The sequence below is a fragment of the Leptonychotes weddellii genome, chromosome 8 (genome assembly GCF_054177405.1).
Source record: "Leptonychotes weddellii isolate Sample4059 chromosome 8, ASM5417740v2, whole genome shotgun sequence".
In the NCBI taxonomy this organism is placed as follows: domain Eukaryota; kingdom Metazoa; phylum Chordata; class Mammalia; order Carnivora; family Phocidae; genus Leptonychotes; species Leptonychotes weddellii.
The window spans coordinates 106,522,561-106,550,045 of NC_138376.1; the positions used below are offsets into that span (position 1 = coordinate 106,522,561).

Genomic DNA, 27,485 nt, shown 5'->3' on the forward strand with positions numbered 1-27,485 from the left:
AAAAAGAAACTGAGCCAGAGACATTGGCTCCTCACACATGGGAAGAGAGAGATTGCACAGTATAAGCCTAACCCCTTATTTAAAAAAAAGAAAAACATCAAAAATTAATGAGAATTCAACATTACCATAATATATAAAATGTCAACTTTTTAGCAAAGAAAAAGGAAGGGAGGGAGGAAGGAAGGAAAGGGAAGGAAAGGAAAGATACAAAGAGACAAGAAAGAATGATACCGGGCGCCTGGGTGGCTCAGTTGGTTAGGCGACTACCTTCGGCTCAGGTCATGATCCTGGAGTCCCTGGATCGAGTCCCGCATCGGGCTCCCTGCTCAGCGGGGAGTCTGCTTCTCCCTCTGACCCTCCCCCCTCTCATGTGCCCGCTCTCATTCTCTCTCAAATAAATAAATAAAATCTTTAAAAAAAAAAAAAAGAAAGAAAGAATGATACCTATTGGGAGGAAAAGCAGAAAACAGAAAGTGACTTAGAATGAGCCCAAGTGTTGGGAGTTGAGAGACAGGCTTTAGAGCAGCTATTATAAGTATTTTCAAAGAATTAAAGGAAAATATGATGAGAATGACTCAAAAATAGTCTAATTAGAGAAATGGAACTATGAAAAAATGCAAACTCTAGAGCTGAAAATGGCAATAACTGAAATGAAAAATCTACTAGATGGTCTTACTAGCAAGATTTGAGATGGCAGAAGAAGAATCTGTGAACTTGAAGGTAGATTAATAGAAATTATCCATTCTAAAGATTGGAGAGGATTGGACGCCTGGGTGGCTCAGTCGGTTAAGCGGCTGCCTTCGGCTCAGGTCATGATCCCAGGGTCCTGGGATCAAGCCGCGCATCTGGCTCCCTGCTCTGCGGGAAACCTGCTTCTCCGTCTCCCACTCCCCCTTCTTGTGTTCCCTCTCTCGCTGTCTCTCTCTCTCTCTAATAAAATCTTTAAAAAAAAAAGATTGGAGAGGATTGTTTGACCAGAAATAAAGCCTTAGAGACCCGTGATAAAATGTCAAGCTTACGTGTAATGGGAGTTTAGACAAAGATGAGAAACAGAGAGGATCAGAAAATATATTTAGAAAAATAATGGAACCCCAATTAGCATCAATACAAAGATAGCCACAGTAGATGCATTGTAGTCAAACTGCTCGAAGACAAAAATAAAACCTCCAGAGCATCAAGAGAGAAACAGTTCATTACTACAATAGGATTAATTGCCACTTTTCCAGATAGAATGAAGGCCAGAAGACAATGCAATGACATATTGAAAGTGAATAATTTAGAATAATTTAATTACCCTTCAAAAATGAAGATGAAGTAAAAGCATTCTCAGATAAACAAAAATCAATAGAATTTCTTGCCAACAGACCTATCCTATAAGAAGTACTAAAGGAATTCCTTCAGACTAAAAGGAGATAAAACAACAGAGTAAGTCGGTTTCACAAGAAGAAATGGTGTCTGGGTAAATATAAAAAGATTGTGTTTTTTTTTCTCTTTTTATTTTAAAAACAATGTTTAAAGCACTAACTCTAACACTGTATTTTTGGATTTATTAAATATAAAGATATAAATAACCATAGCAGAAAGAAGGGGGAGAAAATGAAACTATTTAGAAGCAAAGTTGCCATATTTTGCTAGAATTAAGTCATTATTAACTTGAACATTGTGATAAGTCAAAGATGCATATTATAATCCCTAGGGCAATATCCATGAGAATAACACAAAAAATAAATTAAAAAAAGAGACAAAGGAATTAAAATGATACACTAAAAATATGTTTAACACAAAAGAAGGCAGTAAAGGAGGAACAGAGAAACAAAACACATTATATGTGGAAAACAAATAGTAAAATGACAGATGTAAATAAGACCATATTAATAGTATTAAATATGTATTTGTAAAAAAATGCTCCACATCTTTAGTCATTGAGGAAATGCAAATCAAAACCACAATGAGATACCGCTTCAGACCAACTAGGGATGACTTCAATAAAAAAAGATAATAAGTTTTGATGAGGATGTGGAGAAGTTGGAATTTCCTTATGCTACTGAAACGGGTTGAATCACTGCCATGGAAAATAGTCTGGCAGTTCCTCAAAATGTACATACCCAAGAAAAATGAAAACATATATCCATACAAATCCAGACACAAACACTCAGAGCAGCGTTATTCATAACAGCGAGAATGTTGGAAACAACCTAAATTCCATCTGCTGATAAATGGATAAATGTGGTATTTTCACACAGTAAAATATTATTCAGCAATAAAACAAAAATCAGTACTGATTTGTGCTACAATATGAATGAACCTTGGAAACATCGCACTAAATGAAAAAAGCCAGTCACAAAAGACCACATTTTATAGGATTTCATTTATGTAAAATGTCCATAAGAAGCAAATCTATAGAGAGAAAAAGTAAGTTAGTGATTGCCTAGGGCGTGGAGGGAATGCCTGCTAGCACATCTTGGCTTTGGGGACACAGGCAGGTCATGAAACTGTTCTAAAATTAGATTAGTGATGGTTGCACAACTCTCTGAATATGCTAAAAAACAACAAATTGTACAGTATAAATGGGTAAATCTTATTGTATGGAATTTATATCTCAATAAAGATGTTAAACATGAATTGACTGAACTATCAGAAAGCAGAATTGTAAAGTGGATGTAACAATAAGATACTACAATATGCAGTCTACAAGAGACAGATTTTGCATTCAAAGGCACAAAGAGATTGAAAGTAAAAGTACTGAGAACGATATGCTGTGCAAATAGTAACCACGAAAGAGCTGGGGAGGCCGTATTAACGTCGGGCAAAATGGACACCAATATGGTAAATATTACTAGAAACGATCTTTGAGCCCTTGGATTAGGCACAGATTTCTTAGGAATGACACAAACATGATCCATAAAAAGAGAAATTGAATTAGGTTTCATCAGAATTAAAAACTTGTTCTTCAAAAGACACCATTAAAAAATAAAAAGACAAAGTCAAAGTTGTAAAAAAAAAAAAAATGTAAATCATGTCTCTGAGGAAAGACTTGAACCTAGAATATGTAAAGAACTCTAACAACTCATTAATGAAAAGACAATAATGAGGGGCTCCTGGGTGGCACAGTCAGTTAAGCATCCAACTCTTGGTTTTGGCTCAGGTCATGATCTTGGGGTCGTGAGATCGAGCCCCATGTTGGACTCCGCGCTCAGCGTGGAATCTGCTTGAGATTCTCTCCCTCTCCTTCTGCCCCTCCCCACCTACGCTCATGTTCTCTCTCTCTAAAATAGATAAATCTTTCTTTTAAAAAAGACAGTAATGAGAAGACAAAAACCAAATTTTTAAAAAACAGCAAAACGTTTGCAGATGGCAAATCACGTGAAAAGTTGCTCAACAACATTAGTCATTAGCAAAATGCAAATTAATGCGATATGGCTGCTTATTTAGAAGATTTTTGAGTGGGTTCGGCTGAATTCTGGTTTTGTTTTTTTTTTCACTGAAATTAACCCAGAAATAGGAAACAGAGAAGTATATCACCCTTCCCAGAAATTTTCCTGCTTCTTTTAGGAAAAGGTTTTAAGTGCCACCTCCTTTGCCTCCGCCAGGTTGTCACATCCATTGGCGAGCTAGTTGAAGTTTGTTCCACACAAATCCAGTCAGGATGGAGGCCCTTGTTCAGTGCCCTGGAAACTGTGCACAGTGGGAACAAGTCTGAGGTGAAGGAGTATCTGGTTGGTGATTATTCCATGGGTAAGAACGTGTGTTGATTTTGTATCCTGAAACTTTACTGAATGCATTTATTTGTTATAAAGTTTTGGGTGACGTCTTTAGGATTTTCTAAATAAAATAGATCATGTGATCTACAAAGAGGCAATTTTACTCCTTCTTTTCTGATTTGGTTGTTTTATTTATTTTTTTTTTTTTCCTGCCTAGTTGCTCTGGGGAGTATTTCCAGTACTACGTTAAATATGAGTGGTGAGAGGGAAGAATGTGTAGATGACTTTTGTCATAAAGTATGAATTCTTGATGCCAATTTTCATGCTATCAAAAGAAACTGAACAACAGGGAAGGCTATCATTCAGCCATGTTTTCTTGGCAGGAAATGATCTGGTGTAGCAGAGACACACATTCTGAGTTCTCCTGGCGGACCAAGAACCCTGAGCGTTATCAGGCCCTGCTCTTACTGACAGATTAGACAAAATGCTGACATTTCTGTTGTTTCAGTTATACATATCTGTGTTGAGTCAATACCTAAAGCCACAAAAGAAAACATTATTGGCTTACGCGTAAGAAGCAGAAAAGCGTCATAACACAGTTGAGTCCCAGTTAGGAAAATTGGGTTTAGCTGGAAGTGAATGGGGACCCATAAAGCATGTCCAGAGACCCACCAGGGAACTCACAGGACTCAGCATATAGGTATGCTAAGTCTTATTGCATGGCTCAGATTTATTACATGGCTCACCACTAAGATTATCATGGCAACATAGTAAGGACAAGCCAGATTGTAAGGGCAGAAGACACAGAATCAGTGCAAATCCCTGTGCAGGCTTCCATGTGCTCTCAGCCTTCCCCGAGGGTCCCACAGAGCATACTCTGATCCAGGAGTGAAAATGCAGCAACATGAGTATGATGTTTCTCCCCAGCAAAGCCCACTGGAGACCCATCTATGAGCCGGCCACGTAGGTATCCTCTGCCTAGCACCTACCAAAATCCCAGACTCCCCAAAGGAAAGCACGTGTTCAGAATAAACCATGTTGTTTGCATAACCTAGGCACAGTGAATCACTCTTCATCAGTTAACTGTTGCCTGGGAATATTCTGAGAGCCAAGTTCCCAGATGTCGGCCAAGGGCTGATCTCGTAAGCAGGCCTTTCTAAGGCAATCTCGAGCCTGTTAACTCTCTTCTGCACAGTTATGAAGCAATTAGTGTATGCCATCGGGGCTTATCTAAATCTTCCCTTCCCTATAATTATGTGTTCAGAATCCCAGAGGCCTGCATGTTTCACTACCCTGGAGACCCATCCATTACCGCAGCGCTGCATTGAGCTAGCTGGCTTTGCCCTCACCTCTCTACCGAGCTCGCCTCGCATTTGTAACCTTCCTGCAGCTCCCCCTGCAGGCAAAGCTGAGCACAGCATTGCAGCCCGCCCCGGTCCGTCAAAAGGCCAGGGATTTCCTCCAGTACTAGGTCTTTCCCAAAACTCCATGGAAGATGCTGGGAGTATGGGCAACCTGAAGGGTAGAGACTTGATGTTCTTAAAATTCTACAACCTTCCTCCCTTAGGAAAAGGCCAGGCTCCAGTGTTTGATGTATTTGAAGCGTTTCTCAATACCGACAACATCCAGGTCTTTGCTAATGCAGCCACAAGTTACATCATGTGCCTTATGAAGTTTGTCAAAGGACTGGGTGAGTGGAGTCTTCTTTTCGTCCCTTGTGACAGCTGGGGGCCCTTTCGTGGATGACTTTGTGTGGAAAGCCCTGGAGACAGGCCCCCTGCCTGCATGGAGCAAGCAAGCCAGTCGCCCGGGCTTTAAGCAGATGGTTGGTGTGTGTTGTGTATTCAGAAGCAGAAAGCTTACTGTAAAAGCAGCTTGGATTCTGTCCCTGGTTGCTATTTTTCATCATGTTCCTGGAATACTCTTGTAATGTAGCATATTTTCAATCTATATGTTACTTTACTCCAACTTCATTTTGAATCTTAAAATATTCAGTATTATATTCTATAATCGCCCTTATGCAGGAGCTGCTGTGGTCGATGTCACATAATTAGCAGCCTGAGCTGGAGTTTCCCGCTCCTCCTAAACAAAAATTAAGGATGCCTCCCCCTGGGCCTTATTAGTCGTAACATTTCTTTGGAGGGTAAAAGTCCCCCTTCTTCGAGGCCTTGTGTGTTTCACAGACTACCAAGCTGATTTTCCGCTTAATTTAGCGATGCTTGAACAAAGTAGAGTCTTGCTATACAACACGGCCTGCTGTAGCAGATTTTTTTTTAGAGCACAAGTTTATCTGGGGTGAAACGGAAGGGAGGGCAGTTAGTGAAACCAAAAATTTTAGAAGGCACTTAAGTCTTAAAGTTTTGAGAACCTCACCATGGAGTGCTCTTAGACCCTGAGGCTAAGAACAATTGGAAGAAGGACAATATACAGTTCATAATATTTTTTTTTAATTTTTGCTCAATAATCTACAGTTCATTTGCAGAAAAAGACTGGACACAAAGAAGCTAGGTGATTTCATTCACGTTCCCCTTTTGGGGGAGCAGGAACAAAATGCAAGTTTCAGGATAAAGGCAACAAGTGTGATCTGTAGGCCATGGTTGTCCTAGTCTGTTATTTATTACATGTGCCCCATTCTGTTGTCACGTACACCCCGGGAAACGGAGGACTAAGCAGAAGGACAACCGTGGCCACTTGCTAATCAATTTTACAAACTAGGTTTCGGAGGAAGTTTCTTGTGAACAACAGCATCAGATTTTATTTATTTTTTTTTTAACTCTGCTCTACATTAAATAGAAACCAAAAAATTTAGTACCTCCATCATAAGAAGACCTTAAAGTATGATCTTTGTATCAGGTAATAGAAAATTCAGTTCTTGTATAGGAAAAGCTCACTCCTGGGTGTCTCCTTTCTTCTCCCCCAGCCGCCACACTCATAGTCCTCTGACACTGGACGTGGAGGGGGCGGGTCTCACACCAGCTGGGTGTCCCATAACTCAATTCAATTCTGACACTCCCTGGAGTTAGCTCAGACTCCACAGGTTAGGGGCTCAGTCCCACAAGACTGCCCCTCCACTTCACGTGACAAAACAAAGGTAGGTCCCCAGGTTACCCACAACTCTGACATGGCTACACATCGGAGGTTCCATGACCCCCACCCATTGAATTTGGTTAGTTGTTGGAACAACTCACAGAACTTGGGAACATGTTTACCAGTTTCTTATATAATGAAGGATATAATAAGGGATACAAATGAACAGCCAGATAAAGAGATACATTGGGCGAGGTCCATAAGGGTCCCAAACACAGGAGCTTTTGTCCCCATGGAGTGGGGGTGTGCCACCCTCTCAGCATGGAGGTGTGTTCACCAACCCAGAAGCTCTCCGCACCCCCTACTTTTGGAATTTTTATGGAGGCCTCATCATGTAGGCAGGATAGATCTTTAACTCTTTTTCCAGGCCCTTTCCCATAGGATACGGAAAGGGGCTGAACATTTCAAGCTTCTAGTTGTGGCTTGGTCTTTCTGGTGACCAGTCCACATCCAAGAGCCCACCACGTGTTGCCTTGATTAGAAGACCCTCCTATCATCCAGGAAATCCCAAGGATTTAGGAGCTCTGTGTCAGGAATTTGGAGTCAAAGACCAAACATTAGAACACAAGATGCTTCTAGGACTCTTACTGCTTGGGAAATTACAAGGGTTTTAGGAGCTCTGTGCCAGGAACTGGGAGCAGAGACCAATATATGCATTTGCTATTATGTCACAATCTTATATTTCATTTAAGAATCATTACTGGTATTCTCTTATTCAGGGAACTGTTGAGTGCCTGCCATGTGGGCACAGCAGCCTGTATGTACTATGAAGGTATAAAGATGAATAAAACACGCTTCCTGCCTATGAGAGGCTCACAGCCTCTTCTCGGAAACACACATAAATCAATACTTACAATTCAGTAAGACGAATACTTTCGTGGAGGCTAGTAAAAAGAGAAAAGGAAAAGGGCATTCAAGCAGAAATAAAGAAGCAGCTGAGAGAGATGTTTGGTAGTGGGGGCCAGTGCAGGCTTCAAAGAGGAAGTGATATTTGAACTCTGTGGAGTAAGCTATAGGTTTGCTTTTCTAAAAACAGGGTACATTGGAGGTACCCACAGAGTGAGTGATGAGTTGGAAAGAAAGGAAGGGGGCAGTTGGGAAGGGTTCTGTGTGCCACATCAAGGATCCAGAATGTGTGGGGAAGGTTTCTAAGTAAAGAGTGGTACAATCACATACAGTGTTAGAAACTGAACTCTGGCAGGCTCGTGTCCCCTACATGGGGATGGGAGGTTGCAGGCAGAGAGAGAGTAGAGAGGGTGGGATTGGCTCCAGCTCATGGTAGAGGTGGGATCTGTGGGGCTTGGCACTGCTCCAGTGGGAGCTTGGAGAGGAGGAACTGAGCATGGCTCCCTGCTCCCCTTACAAGGACTGGTGTTACCCAGAAATAAGGTGTTCAAAAGGAGAGAAGATTAGGTGTGGAGAAGAAAAAATAATGAATTCTATCTTTGGACATTTGGATAGGTTGAGCTTCTGTGAAATTCCATTCAAGTGGAGATGCCTAGCAGCAAGTTACAAATTTGAGATTTTATCTTAGGGAGGGAGTTAGAGGCAGCAAACAGAGATGCAGAATAATCGGTATGCACTTGGAGGATGGTTTTTTCCGTGAATTATAAGGTGGAGTTATTTGTATGGGGCGTGGAGTCTGTGGGAACCGTTGAGCCCCCAGTAGTCACGCTGGCTGTGTCCCACCCCAGACTCCAGGGGGCGCCATTTGGATAGACTTTGATGTGTAACGCTGCAACCTTGGTTTAAAAAAAAAAAAAAACTGGAATGCTCATTTTGACCAACAGGCTAAGAAATGAATTTATTTTTAATTCCCACCTGGTTATTTCAACGTGAATTTGACCGAGTCTGTGTTTTTATATTGTAAAGTATGTTAATCCAAACCAGGGGCTGGCGAACAATGGCCTGCAGGCCAGATCCAACCCACTGATAGTTTTTATAAACAAAGTTTATTGGAACACAGCCATGGTCATTTGTCTATAACTAGTTTCGGGTTACAGCGGTAGATTTGGGAAGCTGTAACAGAAACAGGGTGACCCGCAAAGCCTAAAGTATTTACTGTCTGGCCCTGTACACAAGAAGTTTGCCGGTCCCTGATCCAAAATACAAATGTTTATCTTTTCTTTTTTAAGGAGAAACATGCCTCTTCATCTGAATTTTAACTAATACCTAGTAATTAGGTCTGTTTACCCACAGGGGAGGGTGCCTAGCGGCTACGATTGTAGACAATTAGAAACAATTACAGTACCGTGGAATGATTTTATTAAAAGTATGGGAATAGATTCATTACATGAGAAGAAAAATGGTAATCCTCAGCTACTATTTACCTATAGAAAATCGAGATGCCCTCTACAGAACTGCGAAATCTCTAGATACGTACCACAAAAAAATGGAAATCATTTCAGTGCAATTCAGTAGTCTCCATCCCCAAGCCCCAGATGTTTAGCCTCTACCCAGGGGCTTTATTTATCATCACCATTTAGCACAGAGCACTGGCAGCAAAAGGGTCCTTTTCCAAACAGAGAGAAGCCTAGTGCTTCACTCCGGCCCAGGGCGTGGCTTGTCGCCAGGATTGTCCTTCATCATCAAGCTTCAAAGTCACACCATCCGCAGCAGGGGCGTGGTGAAGGGAGTTACAGTGTGCCCAGGTCCAAAAGAACACCAGCCAGCCACTGAAGGAATTGTGGTAGAATACGGGAAAAGTGTGGTTTAGTGAAAAGGGGAGTTACAAAATGGGATAATCCCAACAAAATAAGATGCACGGTATGATTCCCAACTGTATTTAACATGTACACATGCAGAGGGGGAAAAATGACTGAAAGGATTCTTCTCAGGGTCGCAGAGTTTGGGTCATTTTTTTTTCTATTTTAGTCAACATTTAATGAACGAATGCTGTGTGAATAAATAGGTCTCCCGTTGAAGGGGAACGCAAGAGTAATTTTGTCTGTCTGTCTTCCAGGGGAGGTGGACTGTAAGGAAATAGGAGACTGCGTCCCGGGACCCGGAGCCACGGCCCCAGACCTGTGCCTCCCGGCCCTGGATTACCTCAGGCGCTGCTCTCAGGTACCCTGAGCTCCAGGCCCTGAAACCCGCCTCGGACAATGCTTGCAAAACGGGCATGGATGTCTTTTGTCGAAGCCCAAGAGAAACACTTCCTGCTGACTCTGAGGAGATTGGGGACTTAGATCTGGAGTAGGAATTTTTGTCCCCCCCCTTTCCGTGAAGGAGAGAAAGAAAGGAACAAACATGTGCTAGAACACGCAATTCAATTGAAATCTCTGAAACTTGTCACGTATACTCAGACACGGGAACTGCCCTAATCTCTCTATTTGTGTCAGGCTGTAGGGAGAGGGGTCATGAGGCCCTGGGAAGTCTTCATGATAGGACGTGGATGGTGGGGGTGCCACCATCGAAGAGAGACAAAGACAAAAGAGGGGCACATTCAGTCAAGATCCAGTGAAGAAATGCCATGAAACCACACTTATCAAAGGGAACAGCAACCTTCATTGTGCTAAATCCAGTAATTGCCATTATCCCAAGAGGATGCTCCCTCCTGAAGCCCTTTCTCCCCCAGGCTTCAGTAATGCTCTCAGTAGTTGCCCTCCTATCCTTGCAGGTCGTGTCCCCAGGCCTCTTCCTGTCTGTGGAACCTCCCCCGCGGTGATAGCAGCGCTAGTGTGAAGTCCCAGGGCTTTAGAAAGGATACCCAGCCCCAGCTTCTCCCCCCCAGCTGCCTCCACAAGGCCCCACGTGACAGGACCCCAGCTCCCTTGCCACCCTCAGATCCTTCCCTCTCGCTCTGTGTTCCAACCACACTGACTTTCTTCCCCTCAGATACATGGCGCCTTACTGCTCAGGGCCATTGCTGTTCCCTCTGCCTGGAATGTCCTCTCCCCGCATCTCCTTGAGACACTCTATCTTCCTGGATCTCATCTGAAACATCACCTCCTCAGAGAGACCAGAGCTTAAGTATCTACCAGCTCACAGCCAACGCTCCCACATTCCCTGGTCACTCTAGTATCACCTGATTTTTTCTATAGCCTTTATTTATTCTTTGTGAAAGGATCATCGTAAAACCCCCCCGGACAGGACTTTTGTCTGCCTCACCCACAGCTCCTTCCCTAGCACAGCAAGCACAATTCTAAGCCGTGAAGATCCTGGGGAATTTGGCCCACTAATGAGGATTCCTGGGGGACTGGGCTCTTGCAGTGAGGGGAATAAAGAACCCAGGGCAGTCTGTCAGGTCTGTTGCCGATACCTTCATCTGTCCCCACGCTGGCCCACAGATGCCTCCCTTTACCCACTTACTGTTGGCCTCATTGCATTGAAGCAAGGGTAGGGGAACTCAGTCTGGTACCCCATTTACCTATAGACCCTCTTCTCAGTAATCCCCACAGAACAATTTCCCATAGGCAAAAGCTCTTGACATGTTTTTGTGGTTCCCTGGGTCGGTTTACAAAAGGCTATAAAACTCATAGGTAATTGAGATGCTGAAAAAGTATCCCTAGAGCCTTTTCCCTCTACCTTTTTGTTTCCACTAAATGCTGTTTCATCTGCTCCCTGGGATAGATGCCTCTCATGAGCTCCCATATGAATCCAAATCACAAACCACCTCAAAACTTGTATACGCTGGGAGCTTTTCTGCTTTTCCCTAACCCCAGTATTGCTGGAATATAATTTTATTCTTCTTTAACTCCCCGAGTGCAGCTTTTTCCGATATATAATTGCAATTTGGTATTTTGTTATTTAGTTACTGGCCAAAATCTACAAAATGCCCTTGAAGCCAATATTCCTTAGTGGGCGACTTGCTAGCTTGCCTCGGAGACTTCAGGAGCAGTCGGCGAGCAGTGAGGATGGAATGGAGTCGGTCCTGTCTGATTTTGATGACGACACTGGTGAGTTAATTGACTGAACTTAGGTTATTTGCTATGTTCATATTCCCAGACACTTAAGCCATGAGTTCAGTAGCTTATAGGTCATAAGAATGATCATCCATTTATGTTGCTACCGTTTTTAATTTTAATAGCACAGGCCTACCTAAAGTTGCCATGGACTGCTTAGAAACATCATTTGATGTCTTGTCTCCAAACCCATCCTTTTTAGATGGATGCCTCCATCCAAGCTCAGTGCAGATCTGCAGACTCCACTAAATATAGTTTCTAACTCTGAATTCTCTATAATTTAGCAAATTGGAATGTGGTTGCATTGGTACTTAAATTGGCTGGTAATTGTCTTTAATACCTTCTAGGAAACACAATCATTATGTAATTACTTCCTGCAGGACTATTTGCTTAGAGACTGGGGAAATTAAGCCACTACTGAAGAGAGAATCTATTTGTGACTGGTGGAACTGAAGGCTCATTAAAAGAATAATTTTAAAGAATATTTCAAATTAGTTCCCATGTAATTTCCTGTGGATTGGAGTTCAGTCTAGTAACTTTGGGAAATTTTCAGATGGGTTAACTCACGCTCATGCTTGTCTTCTGACTCAGTCGACCCTGCCCTGTTCTAGATCTAGAAGTGGAAATTATATCCTTAAAGGGGACTAATAACTGGCATAGGTTGATTCAAACCCTTGCAAAAGGAGTTTTGGGGAGGGTTTTTTTTTTTAATTTGCTTTTTTATTCGTTTTCAATTTTTTTATTTTTCTATTATAAATTCACTTAGAGTAGTGAGAGGATTTACAATTTTCTATAGGGCTTTATAAACAGTAAAGCCTCACTAGTTGAGACTAATTTTAAGGAAGAACCATAGGAAAGAACAGCTAATGTAGAGAACAATTAAAATGGAAATTGGCTAGATGTTACCTAATAGAGGTTTCATTTAATGATTAGTTAAGAATAATTTTTACTTAGCCTCTTAAACCTCCAACCCAGACAACTATAAACAGAAGCTAATGTTGTTTATCTATATTACAGTCTTTAAAACAGTTGTAAATGGTTTGTGTGCGTAGCAGTCAGCAATCCTCTTTCCATTGTGCAAATCATTAATCCATTGTTTTTTTCTAGGCAGCCCATCTTCTTATGGATAAAGTTCAGCCAAGACCTATGTCAGGTTTTCCACATTATCAATTCATTGAGACCTTTCAATTATAATTGAAATTATAATCTTCATAATTATATATGAAGCGTAGCTAGCTCAGAGAAAAGAATTGAAAGCAAAGGCTTCAACTTAGTATTAAAAATTGATATGCTCTCCCTGCTCAGCGGGGAGCCTGCTTCTCCCTCTGACCCTCCCCCCTCTCATGCTCTCTCTCTCTCTCTCTCATAAAAAAAAAAAAAAATTGATATGCTTTTAGATGTTATTCCTCTGGTTTCCAAAAGCAAGTAATTTTTTTTTCCCTATTGAAATTTCAAACATGGATGAACCTAGACAGAATGGTATAATGAACCTTCATGTACCCATCACCTGGCTTTATGTCCACCCATATTAACTTATGGCCAATCTATTATGTATATTTACACGGACACCCTCACTATCTCCTCCCCCCACTCACATCCTCTATTTTAAACCAGATCCCAGACATTATAGCATTTCATTTGTAAATGTTTCAGTATGTGTTCTTTAAACATAACAAACATGACCATAATTCCATTATCACACCTAAAAATTAACAGTAATTATTGAATATCAAATATCCATTCAGTGTTAACATTTCCCATTTTCTTATGTCAGTGAATTTTCAGGATTCACATAAGATCTGCACTCTATGTTTGGCTGATAGGTCTCTGAAGTACTTTTCAATCTCTAGATTTTGCTCTTCAACTCTTTCTCACTCCTTTTCATTTGTTGAAGAAGTGAGGTCCCGGGGCCCGTGGAGTTTTCCACATGGACTTTATTGGTTGTACTCCCTAGAGTGATGCATAACATGTGATCCTGGCTTCTGCATTTCCTATAAATTAGCTTGTTCACACCTGCTTATATTTTGAGTTTCATGAGCCTTTGTCCCCTAATTTTATTATATTTGTGGATTCATGTGGGTTTAGCTTCCTATGAATGGGGATGTTCAAAATTGTGGAAGTAGGTTTTTTAATGGGAATATTCATTTTTTTTAAAGATTTTATTTATTTATTTGAGAGAACACGAACAGAGGGGAGGGACAGGGAGAGGGAGAAGCAGGCCCCCCGCGGAGCAGGGAGCCCAACGCAGGGCTCCATCCCAGGACCCCGGGATCATGACCTGAGCCGAAGGCGAACGCTTCACCAACTGAGCCACCCAGGCTCCCCAGTGATTAATGGGAATACTTAAAAGCTGCCATCTTTTGACAGTTATCTTTCACAGGAAAATGAGAAGTATTAGAATTAAAATGTAGGGTGGGCTATTTTTTTATACTCTATTCTAGGCACTTTAGGATGAAGCTAGAGAAGTCGAGTCCTTTCTGTGCAGCACTTATCTGAGCGGCAGGTTCACAGATTTCCAAAGGCAGGGGTGAGCAGGAATGTTGCTCAGACAGGGCTTCTGTAAATGGCAAAACTAAAATTGTTCGGATCTAATAAAAAGCATCTCATGCTTTTCCCCTTCCCTAATAATGAGCAATACTAAAAGTGAGTATGTTATTTTATTTTTATTTTATTTATTTATTTGACAGAGAGAGACACGGGGAGAGAGGGAACACAAGCAGGGGGAGTGGGAGAGGGAGAAGCAGGCTTCCCGCCGAGCAGGGAGCCCGATGAGTATGTTATTTTAAAAATGAAACTCTGAAGGGGAGGAGGAGGACGGAGGTGTGTACTGAGAGGTGAGCCGCCCTGGGCATGCGATTCTGTCGATGCGCGAGCACCGCTCCCCATCTGTGCTCAGTACACGAAGTGACTCGCAGGTACCTGGGCGGAGAGAGCGCCAGCAGCGCCGACGGCAGGGCAGCAGCTAAATTCAAAAGAGTGCGTAGATTGCAAAAAAAAAAGAGAGAGAGAGAGACACACACATGGACCTTTGAAAACAGTGGGGCACGAAGAAGAGCAAAGAAAATAGACTAGCACACACAAGCAACAAAAGAAAAACTGGATGACTCGGATGTCATCAAAATTAAAGACTTTTATGCATCAAAGGACATTACCAAGAAAGTGAAAGGACGATCGAAAGGAGAACATGTTTGTAAATCCTATTTCTCATAAGGTCTTAATATCCAGAATATATAAAGAATCCCTAAAACTCAACAAGACAACACAATTTAAAAATGGGCAAGGGACATGAATAGATATTTCTTAAAAGATCGACAAATAGCCGATGAGCACGTGAAAAGATGCTCCACATCATTAGTCATCAGGGAACTGTAAACCAAAACCACAGTGCAATGCCACTTCACACCTACTAGGATGGCTATGGTTAAACAAACAAAAAATAAGTGTTGGCAAGGATGTGGAGAAATTGGCACGCTCACAGGAATATAAAACGGTGCAGCCTCTATAGAAAACAATTTGGTATTTCTTTAAAAAGCTAAACAGAACTACTAGATGACCCAGAAATCCCTCTCCTGGGTCTATACCCTAAGGAATTGAGAGACGGAAACAGATACTTACACTCCTATGTTCATTGCAGCCTTATTCACCACAGCCAAAGGTGGAAACAACGCAAGTGCCCATCAACAGGTGGATGAACAAACAGAACATGGTACAACATACAAGGGAATATTACTCATCTGATACACAGTACAACACGGATGGACCCGGAAAACATTATGCCAAATGATATAAGTCAGATGTGGAAACACAAATACTGCGTGATTCCACTTATATGAAATATCCAGAATGGGCAACTTCATAAAGACAGAAAGTAGATGAGAGGTTCCCAGGGGCTGGGGTGAGGGGAGAATCGAAAGTTACTGGTTGCAGGGCTTCTGTTTGAGATGATTAAAAAAAAATTTTTGGAATTAGGGAGTGGTGATGGTTGCACAAAACCGTGCACGTAATGAATACCACTGAATTGTATATGTGAAAAGGGTTAAAGTGGCAAATTTGTGTTATATATTTAAAATAAAATAATTTTTTTAAAAAAAAGATATGCTAAGATGATACAAAAGGATATTTCATTATTTTGGAATTGTCAGCTCCCAAGAAATCTGACAGTTATTTCAATATAGTAGAATTTACCACCTCATCTTCTTCCTGTAGGAGGATGAGAAGAAATTTTGGGGTTTTTTCCCCCCTTTGACTTTGTTAGAGCGTGTAAATCATAATCTGCCCATATGCTTGTAGACACTCCGGGCTACCACACCACATGGCACACTTCGACGCTGACAGTGTTCGGGTTGAGCTTATGATGACTCTGTATCGTGTTTGACTGGATTTCACCGAGATCTGCTTCTTGGGTTCCAGGGCTGATAGAAGTCTGGATCATCCTCCTGGAGCAGCTGACAGCAGCTGTGTCCAACTGTCCACGTCAGCACCAACCGCCAACCTTGGATTTACTCTTCGAGCTGTTGAGAGATGTGACCAAAACACCTGGTAAGAATTTCTATGTCTGTCTTTTGTGGGGAGTTGTCATACATACAACTTTTTTCAGGAAGGTATTTCCATGTGTCTGCCTGTTTCACAGCTCTTACCCTAGCCTTGGTACAGAGCTTCATGCACAGTAGATGCTCAGTAAATACTTGTTGAATAGCAATGATGCAGTGGTGGTTAAGATATGTCCTGTTATTGTTGACATGTCTTCCCACCAGTCCATTTACAGATAATGTACGCTATCCAGTTAGTTGGGTGTGTTGGATCCCTACAATAATCAGGCCAAGGTTATTGGCTTTGTTCCATGATTACAGCCTTCCTCTTTAGCTGGATCTTACATGCTCTTGGCCCCAGGGCTGTCAATAGGGCTCGCTGAGTCTCCAGTGACATAAACAAATCACTCAAAAGTATATACTATACTCATTACTATGGAATTAACTAGTGGGTCCATTTGTGGTTCTGACTCTGTGAAAACAGACAGCAAAATCCTGAATGTATAAAGGTCATGGATCATTAGACTGAGAAAGAGACATGTAGGGGCGCCTGGGTGGCTCAGTCAGTGGAGCATCTGACTCTTGATTTCAGCTCAGGTCATGATCTCAGGGTGGAGCCTGCTTAAGATTGTCTCTCTCTCTCCCTCTCCCGCTGCCCCTCTCTCCGCTCGTGCTCGCTCTCTCACTCTCTCTCTCTTAAAAAAAGAAAAAGACATGTAATGATCACCTAGTACCTTGATAGTACAGGAAAAGAATGGCCCTGAGGAATTTATTTCTTCTTTTGAATTAATCAAATTTAGCATGTACACTTAACACATGCAAATTTTCCCAAGATCCAAGCAACTATAGAAATTTTAGTTTTCACAGAGTCAGAACCACAAATGAACCCACTAGTTAATTCCATAGTAATGAGTTTTGTATTTATCACAAACTGATGAAGACTTGATAATTGATACTGTTTTAAGATCCATTGCAAAGTTTATAGCAGAATTTTTTTCAGAAAAGCCAGCATAGCTACTCCCATATGTCAAAAAGTTATAAGTCTTTTATCCAAAAATAAGCAGGTATTTTATAGAATTAATTATATGCCTCTCTTTCACTAGTCAGTACCTTTTTCTGTTTTCACATTGCCATTAAATGTGTGTGAGGAGCACCTAACCTAATTAATTTTACTAGAAATCTATCATCAAAGGAACTTAATAGTGATGAAGACAAAATGGGTATATAATGATTGCTGAAATATATTGAATACCAAAAAAATTATGAACACCCTAAATGGTAAGAGCATATAAATATTCCACAGATGTTAAAATGAGTATTTGTGAATAACATTTAAAGTATATATACTATGGAGTACAATCACAACATTATGAAATTTTATCCATCTGTAAATACACATGTACATTCAAAAAGACTAGAAGTCAAACATGAAAAGGTGATTATCTCTGTGGGTAAGGTTTCTTCTTTGTATTCTCATGTTGTTTTCCGTGTTTATTAGAAAAAGGATGCTTACTTTTGTAATCAGAACTTTAAAAGTCCATCACTTTCACAAGGATTTTCATTATAGCATTGTCCATAAAGCAAAAAAATTAGAACACCTTAAATGTCTATCAGTAAGGGAACAGATAAGTGACTGTTGTGTATACATACAATGGAATTATGGTATGTGGCAGTAAAAATGAGGAATATCTAAATCCACTGACACAATGATCTCTAACACATGTTAACGTGTTTCTTGAGGTTTCATATAGATGTTTGTATGTAAACTTTAGGGGATATTTTCTTATATGTGTATATGCATCTGTATGTTTCCATCTGGGGACTGGAGTTAATCAGATGATACTTTAGCTTTATTGGTATTATTTGAATTTTTTATGATTTCATGTATCATTTGCATAACTAAATTCATACAGAAACAAAAAAGAGGAAGATTGAACCCCACGTCTGGCTCTGCGCTCAGCAGGGAGTCTGCCTGAGATTCTCTCTCCTTCTCCCTCTGCTCCTCCCCCAACTCACGTGCTCTCTAAAATAAATCTTAAAAAAAAAAAAGAAAAAGAAAAATGCCACTGAAGACCATGTATTCCCCAATCAGTAGTAAATTCTTTTTCCTTGCAGCTTCTTGGCGGCGGGCGGGGGATTGGGGGGGTTGGGGCCCTCCTGTGAAAGAGCTGGGCCATGCCAAGCCATGACGGTAACTTCTGTTTCCCTACAGGAGAGCTGCTGTGATCACAGTTCTGATGCTGACTTTTCTTTTTCAGGACCAGGATTTGGTATCTATGCAGTTGTTCACCTTCTCCTCCCTGTGATGTCCGTTTGGCTCCGCCGTAGCCACAAAGACCATTCATACTGGGATGCGGCTTCTGCTAATTTCAAGCATGCCATTGGCCTGTCTTGTGAGCTGGTGGTGGAGCACATTCAAAGTTTTATACACTCAGGTACCTATGCTCCCACAGCAGTCCTTGCTGAGTAATTTTTTCATGGGAAGCATCACTGTCTGAAAGTGCTTATAAATACCAGTGTGTGATTTTTGTCCAGAAATTAGTAAAAGAGAATTATGTGGTCAGTGCCAACCTTCTCCTGGATTATCAAAATGAAAATTGATACTTAAAATACATATGTGACTAAAAATATAATGCCATCTAGTAGATCTGTGCATGAGAAGAGGGGAGGCAAGTTCAAGTATATAATCAGTTAAAGAATTAGTCCTGTAGTCTGGAAGTGAGAGGCTGTGCAGATCCTCCTGCTTCCTCTGGGAGGCTAAATGGAGGAGATAAGATTTTAGCAAAGGCTTCAATTATAGGCAAGAAGTTGCTTAAGAGGTTAGGGGTGAAGTGTCTTAGTATCTGTGGCATTTTGAAAAAGATCTGAAAGTATGTGGTGGATAGCATACTGAAGTCAGAAAAAAAATCACTGTTAACCTTAGATGTTATAATTCCATATGCCTTTGGCTTTTCTTTATAAAGAGGTAAGGGACTCCCTTGTTGGAGAGGTTAGAAAAACTCGTGAGATGTCCACTCCAAGGGAGAGTCAAAAAGCAAAGATAAGAAATGGGTAGCTCTACTAAATTTAAGAAGGACAACTTGCCTCCACAAAAAAGAACACTAATTGAGAAGGAAAACAAGTGGGTGTTTCTACATGTAAGCAATAACTGTCCTTAGGGATAGATGTTCTCAACTGGATCATTGCTTTGCCCAGCACAGTACCATTGAGGATTCCACTGAAAATTGGATCTGTGTCATCACAAGGACTTCAAGGAAAAGAATACAGATGTATTCCTTGAATTGGGAAAATAGAACGTTATTTGGGGAAGTCTCATTTTCTTTGGGGATAGTGTACAGACTGAAGCCAGACTGAGAAGTTGAAGACTAAGATGAGAGAGGATTTGTTTGCCAAGAGCATTTAATTAGTCTATCAGCCATAAGGAAAGTATACGTTTCATTTTTCTCTTTTTAAGAATTTCAGGTTTTTTTTTTAACTAGCTACTATTCAGGCTGTATGTGTTCTATTCTGTGGAAGTAGATGAATTATATGCATAACTTCGAAAAATGTACCATCAACACATCAAAGTAAAACACATATTTCATCATGAAATGGTTAATACAGGCTAAAATTGAGTTTTTAAAAAATCCAAGAAAATTACTTTTTCCACCCAGATATTTATATGTCTTTTTATCACTCAGACTTTGTCCTGTTGCTATAGATGCCATTTCAACCCCCTCCTTTACAACAGAGTTGAGTGAAATCTTGGTTTTACTTTTCCATGTAGACATCAGGTATGAGAGCATGATCAACACGATGCTGAAGGACCTGTTTGAGTTACTGGTAGCGTGTGTGGCCAAGCCCACAGAAACCATCTCCAGAGTGGGCTGCTCCTGTATTAGGTAAGGAAAAAAATTCCCTAGCTCTCCACAAGAGTTTTTTTATTATGAAATCCAAGGGAATTAAATTCTTTTATTGTAGCAATCCACTTTTGGGGTCGCTTTCTAGAAGTAAAATATCTGTATGTATATGCCAATAATTCCTCATTTCAGTATTTAATCAACAAGTATTTATTGTGTAAGGCATTATACGAGAGGTACTCGGCTACATGGAAAGTCAGCCAAGGTCCCTGCCCTCAAGACACTAATAGCCTTTTCTAAAGGACATAACAGAGAGAGACGCATAGAAAATGATAATAGGAAGGAGTTACTATACATGCCAAGGAGGGCAGGGGAGTAGATGGTCAGGAAGATCTTTTTCTATTAATGACACTTGGCCAGATCCCCCGAGGTGGGCAAGATTTTGCTAGGTGGGGACTTGTAAGCAAAACATCACAGACCTAATTATGGAGATCAGAGTCACAAGTAACAAGAGGGTTTTGGTTATTTTGGTTGTTATTTGTCTAGGAGTAGTAGAAAATGGGGCTAGAATGGAAAAAGTAGTACAGACTATATACAGTCTTGCATTCGAGCCTCAGTTGAAACATTGCCGTATTTGTCATGGGGACCCATTGATGTTTTTGTAGTGAAATGCCTTAGGAAATAGTGTTGGGACAATGGAACACCAGTTGGATTGAAGACAAGAGTGATAAGAGGCAGCAAGGCTTGCGTGGAAGCTTTGGAATAAATCTGTGCATGCTTCTGTAAGGGCAACAACATGTACAGATTCAAGACTCCTTTCCTTGTCTCTTTGAGCAGGTACGTCCTCGTCACCGCGGGCCCCGTGTTCACTGAAGAAATGTGGAGGCTTGCCTGCTGTGCCCTGCAGGACGCCTTCTCCGCCACCCTCAAGCCCGTGAAGGTAAATTGCTTGCAGCAAGAGCCAGAGCGGGTTCCCATCTTCATGCCTCTCAAGTGGGGCATCTGGATGCTGCCTTCCTCCTCTTAGCAGGCAGTCTCACTTGAACTCTTACAGAGGGGGGAGAAAGAAGCTGTCAGATCAGTGCTTTTGTCCCAGACACAGGGATGATGGCAGCCCCAGGACGGGGCCCGGAGGCACCCAGGGAACCTCTGCTGTGTTTCTCCCCAGGATCTGCTGGGCTGCTTCCACAGCGGCACCGAGAGCTTCAGTGGGGAAGGCTGCCAGGTGAGGGTGGCGGCCCCCTCCTCCTCCCCCAGTGCCGAGGCCGAGTACTGGCGAATTCGAGCCATGGCTCAGCAGGTAAGGACTGGGGACTTCTAGAAGCTTCTTACTGTCAGTCTTGTATCACCAGACTGCCTTTCATTCCCTTAGGGAGATACCCTTCCTGGCTCTGACATCTTGTTAGTACTGTTCTTTTTGAAGAATGACTAAGCCAGTCAACAGCATTCTAATCCTCTCCACCATCTCTTTCTCAGTGCGTCCTCCAGTGCCCAGATCAGTTAAAGTCCTTTCTCTGCCTGGCCACTACACTTCATATACCACCTGACTTGCTTGGACTCCTTATATTACCCATATTTGCTTGAATATTGATGTTACTTACTGTCTACGAATGCCTAAGGATGGCAAACCTATTTGGGGTTTTTTCTAGTATCTCCCATACAGAGCTTAACATTTATAAGCTGCTTAATTTCAGTGGAATGTAAGTCATAAGTAAAATTAAAATAATTCAGGGATCACCGTGTACCAATGACTTTTTTTTCTTCTGGCAAATGTCAGAAGTCAGAAAAGTTGGTTGTAATCTCCTGAGTAGCAGAGAACATATTCTTACCTTGGTGTTCCTAGAGGAAGGCATATAGAAGACACGTAGTAAATGTCTGTTGAGTGAAGAGAGTTACTAAATCACAAAAGGCCTTCCAGCATTACCACTAGCTACAGACATGCCCCCAAATACTTAAGTGACATGTCAATCTATCTCTAAGACTGCATGGGGCTTCCAGCAGCAGGATTAAGCACTATCCCTAAATTTACACATATTCATAATCGTGAGTGGTTGTTGAGAAAATTCAGTCTATCATGTATTGGCAACAGACATATTTGAAGTATGTCTTCATATGCAGAAGATATTTTGCAAATGTGTGTGGTATGTTTAAAACATGAAGCAATTTTTATAAATGTATATGCAGTGTTGGATTGAATTATTGGATAAGTATTCTAATTCTTTAAAGTGAATTGGGGATTATATTCAAAGGTGCCCTTTCTCTAGAAGATCTGTTTAAATCCTTAATAAAATCTCTCCTCAGTACAAAAATAATCCAGGATACCCTGATTATCAGTTGAGAAGTTTCCTGGCTAGGTCCAGTTTCTAAAGGACTTTCCCTAACACCCCTCACATAGTGGATCAAGAACCTTCCACCTTCAGCTTCTCCCATCATCTACTGTCCACATTCATGACACCCCAGGACATGATGGCTCTACTGTTCGGAAGGGAGAGAGCACATACCACTGACGCATCCATGGCCAGTCCACAGAGGTTGGAAGGGAAGGAATGTCATAAAGCTGCAGTGAAGACCCACTTCCGTCCACATGGCTGTGGGGGACAGCTGTAGCAGAAGGGCACCGGAACGAGAGGTGGTCCTCTGACAGGATAGCTTCCCTAATGGGAATCCATTACACTGCTAAAGATTTTCCGCATGAGCTTACAGTGGGCTTCCAAACTCCTCCCACCGCACAGCAAGAACATGGAACCTTCTTCTGAAACAATAGATCATTAATGGAGAAGAAAGGCAGAGGCCATTTAGTGAAGATTTTACTTTGTAATATTTTCTCTTCCTCAGTCCCCAACCTTTCTATTCTATCCACCTTTCAAATAACCCAGATAATTTGATAATGCTTACAAAATTTGGAAAGAAAACATTTTAAGAAGACTTCTGTTTTCAAAGGGAAGAATCAAGAAGTGTTTACTGTTTTCTTAGTCACTTCTCCCACAGTCCCGTAGAGTAGCATGGCCACATCTGTAATCCCAACAGGAGGTCCTAATTAATTTCTTATTCCTGTGTTGGATGGAATATAATACCACAGAGACATCAAAATCAAAGATTTTTTACAAACAGAACCCCTCTTTATTTACTCTCAATATTAAATTCAGTGCTTGCTAGTTGGAGTGTAATGAGTTGTCACATGATAAAATTAGTCGTGTTCTTAGTGTCAGCTGCTAACTTCTGAATATTTATTCTTCTGTTCTAATGCTATGCGTACGTAATACACACATATTAACTCTCTCAACAAACACACCAGGTAGGAAACCATTATCAGCCTCACTTTATAGGTGAGGAAATGAGTAGGAAGAGTAAGCAACTTACCCAAGGCCAATCAGCTAATCCCTGGTGGAGTCAGGTTGAGGATGATGGAGCTCTGAACTGTACCTTTGCAGGTGTTTATGTTGGACACCCAGTGCTCACCAAAGACTCCAAACAACTTCGATCATGCTCAGTCCTGTCAGCTCATTATTGAGCTGCCTCCTGATGAGAAGCCAAATGGACACACCAAGAAAAGGTAAGCAGCTAATAAGCTTAAACATGTGGGCAACTTAGAACAAGGGAAGTCCATTTATTTTCGGTTATGGCTCCTTGTAATCCAAGCTTTGGCTAAGAATACTGAAAACATTTGTAGAGTCATTTAGCAAAGGTTTTTACAGAAAATTTTTCACTTTTTAACCAGAGCTTCCACGTTTCACATGTACTAGTTTGCCATAACAGAGTACTATCCACTGGGTGGCTCAAACAACAGAAATGTATTTGCTCACAGTTCTGGAGCCTGGAAGTCCAAGATCCAGGGGGCGGCAGGGTTGGTTTCTTCTGAGGCCTCTCTCCTTGGCTTCTGGATGGATGCTTTCTCCCTGTATCTTCACATGGTCTTTCTTCTGTACATGTCTGTGTCCTAATCTCTTCTTATAAGGACACCAGTCACAGTGGATTAGGGCCCCACCCTAATTATTTTTCAAGACCTTATCTCCAGATGCACAGTCACACTGTGGTACTGTGGGTTTGGACTTCAACATATGAATCTGGAGGGGGACACAACTGAGTGTGTCTATAGTATTATCCATATTATGCTTTTTAAAAAAATTTGTAGTGTGAGGCTTGATTCATGTTGTTTTGGGGGAGAAATACATCAACTTCTCCTGAGCAATCCAGCTGTCAGGAGACAAAAAGATCTGTGCCCTTCCACATGAATCTTGCCCTTTTTAGATTTATTTATTTATTATTTTAGAGAGAGTAGGGGGGAGAGGCAGAGGGAGAGAGACAGAACCTCAAGGAGACTCCCCACTGAATGTGGAGCCCAATGCAGCCTGATCCCAGACCCTGAGATCATGACCTAAGCCGAAATCAAGAGTCGACGCTTAACCGACTAAGCCACCCAGGTGCCCCTAATCTTGCCATTTTTAAATACTACCATTTTGCCTAAAAAAAACGATTGTTCCTAGACTTGACGATAATCGCCATGACTGAAATTTCCCATTTTTAAATTTCCAGCACACAAATAGTAATGGTAAGTATTTGAGCACTATACATGAGATTCAGTGGCTAGATATTTCCCCTCCCATTTTATCCATGGGGAAACATTCAGAGAGGCTGGGCCACCTATCCAGAGACACACAGCACAAAGGCATGGAGCCACTTGGCATTATTGGATTTGACTCTTATTACAGAGCAGTTCTTAACTTAGCACAGGATGTAGCGCAAGATGAGTTAGACCTAAGGAAGGTTCTTGTATATACCGTCAGGTGCATCCTCAAAGGTCCATGCTGAAGTCACCCATGGAAAAAAAGACCTAAATCAAATTGATTATAATATTAGTAAAGAGAAACCTGGATGTGATTTTAAATCGCCGTGGCATTGATAGCCCCGAGCTTCACACAAACCACTGAGTATGAGAGCTTTAAGATGTAGTACTTGAAATTCTGAATGTTTCTCTCTGAAACTGGCATTAGCATGTCTTGTCAGCCACCTGTTGGGCAATTAACTCTCCAGGAGGAGATCTTTCCTTTGCACTTGGCCTCAGAAGCACGCACAGTCCCCTTTGTAATGGGTGTGCGGAGAAAAAGGTTGAAACACTTGGGTACAACAAATTGAAAAATTATCTGTTGATTTTTGTTTGCTCCAGGTCTTTTTTTTTTTTTTTAATCTCCTATCAGCATAGGTGATTAAGAGTTGCACATCTGTAACCAGTTATTTCACTTTTTCAGTACCTTTCTGAAATTTTTATCTCACTATTGCTCCAGCTGCTTCCCTTTGTTTTCTTATTGTGCAGCATGTAGCTTGAACCTAAAGAAAAAGGAATTTTCTGTCCTTTTCACATGCACACTTAGCAATTTTATCTCCTAAAGCATCAAAGGGGCTATCTTGGGTTGATAAAGATACTCCATAATTCACACATGGCCTTGCATCCACCATCCTTTTAAATGTTTTCTGGGAAAGGACTTTCCAGCCCTCAGGGAAGACGATAGATCATGTCCTGTGGGCTAGGGTGTTTATACCTTCCGAAGGTTGATCAGACTCACCTCTCTGGCTGTGGTTCCTGCTTCAGGAGTCCAGGCTGCCAGGGGCACAGGGTTGAGGTGTCTGAGCCATTTCTCAAGGAGAACATTTCCTCCAGCCAGCAATCTGTTCAGGCGCCTGCGCTTAGAACCAGCCTGTTCGTGTTACTCCATTTGTCTTAGACACTTACTTACATCTTCCCAGGCTCTGAGGACAAAGATGAATAAGATACTGCCCTGGCCCTTGAGGACTTTATAGTGTAATGGGGCAGACAAGGGAACAGAATTGAGTGATGGGCGACAGGATTTCCCTTTAGTTAGCATCCTATGGCTGTAGACATGAAACGCTAGACCAACTTGGTGGCTTTTAGAGCCTCGTCTTCAGAAGAATGCATATTCAGGGTTCCTAGTACCTTAAATAACTTAGCAGAAGGAGGGGAGAATGGGGAGTTATTGTTCAAGGGGTATTGAGTTTGGGATGAAAAGGCTCTAGAAATAGTGGTGACAGTTACCCAAAATTGTGCAGGTACTTAATGCCACTGAATTGTACTTTTAAAAATGGCTCAAATAGCAACTTTATATCATGTATATTTTACCACCAAAAAAAAAAAAATCATTTCAGTGATTTGTTAGAAAGGGCTAGAGTCTGTAAATGACAGATCTGTGCTGAGCTTTCTGTGTCCCCTCAGTGCAGGGGGGCAAGGCCAGCCTTTAAATGTACAGAAGCATCTGTGTTCTTTTCTGTTAAAAGAGTCATTTTTATTTATTTTTTTTATTTTTATTTTTAATTTTTTAAAGATTTTATTTATTTATTTGACAGAGAGAGAGAGAGCGAGAGGAGGAACACAAGCAGGGGGAGTGGGAGAGGGAGAAGCAGGCTTCCTGCCAAGCAGGGAGCCCAATGTGGGACTCGATCCCAGGACCCTGGTATCATGACCCGAGCCGAAGGCAGACGCTTAACGACTGAGCCACCCAGGCAGGCACCCCAAGAATAGGAATTTTTTTTTTTTTAAGATTTTATTTATTTATTTGACAGAGAGAGAGAGACAGCGAGAGAGGGAACACAAGCAGGGGGAGTGGGAGAGGGAGAAGCAGGCTTCCCGCTGAGCAGGGAGCCCAATGTGGGACTCGATCCCAGGACCCTGGGATCATGACCTGAGCTGAAGGCAGACGCTTAACGACTGAGCCACCCAGGCGCCCCAAAGAGTCATTTTTAAATGCAAGGTCACAGCTAGACATATTAACATAATTGGATCTTTGAAATAAACAGTAAGAGTTGTCATACTTTTATAATTACCCTGTTAAGGGAATTAGTTTGCCACATAATGGCATAAGCTATTTTCATGCAATTCCAAGAGCAAAGTGAAACCATAAACCACAAACCACAAGGGTGAATATAAGTCAGTAAAGGTAGTACCTAGAACTGAAATTGTTTTCTTAGAAGAGGCCAAATCACCAAGGGGCACATGTAAGGCTTCCTTATGTGCGCTGTGCCCACTTCTCAACCATGAGTCCTGGCCAGGTGTCTATTTGCCCCACCCCACCCGCCATGCCACATAGCTGACCTGAGGGGCATCTCAGTGGATCCAAAAGAACATTCGGGGCCCACAGAGGAGTCCTGTGACCATGATGGCAGGAAAGGATGCAGAAGAGAATTGCAGGTGTTGAGTGAACACAGCTTTCTCTCTCCTAGGTTTGGTTTAGAAAGCTTGAGTTATCTATTTCTTAATTTTGCTCATGTTTGGCCCTCATCCATCTCACGTGCTGGAAGCCCTGAAGTTTTTACGTCTATGCACCTAAAGCATTAACAGTTAATCCTGGTAAACTGGTTTGGTCCCTAGAAAGATAGATTTCAGTGAGACTGCTCACAACTTTGGGTTTGAAAACA

General features: G+C 41.6%; 1 protein-coding gene across 1 annotated transcript in view; it reads left to right on the forward strand.

The window, feature by feature from the left end:
- The window catches only part of ARFGEF3 (ARFGEF family member 3), a 168,969-nt gene that overhangs the window by 127,517 nt on the left and 13,967 nt on the right, over positions 1–27,485 (forward strand). Inside the window, exons 23-32 of the mRNA XM_081829374.1 lie at positions 3,591–3,735; positions 5,269–5,391; positions 9,751–9,854; positions 11,542–11,686; positions 16,103–16,231; positions 18,480–18,656; positions 19,988–20,102; positions 20,898–21,000; positions 21,229–21,360; positions 23,492–23,613. Of these exons, the coding sequence (XP_081685500.1) occupies positions 3,591–3,735; positions 5,269–5,391; positions 9,751–9,854; positions 11,542–11,686; positions 16,103–16,231; positions 18,480–18,656; positions 19,988–20,102; positions 20,898–21,000; positions 21,229–21,360; positions 23,492–23,613 (1,295 nt within the window). The remainder of the gene's footprint in view (positions 1–3,590; positions 3,736–5,268; positions 5,392–9,750; positions 9,855–11,541; positions 11,687–16,102; positions 16,232–18,479; positions 18,657–19,987; positions 20,103–20,897; positions 21,001–21,228; positions 21,361–23,491; positions 23,614–27,485) is intronic.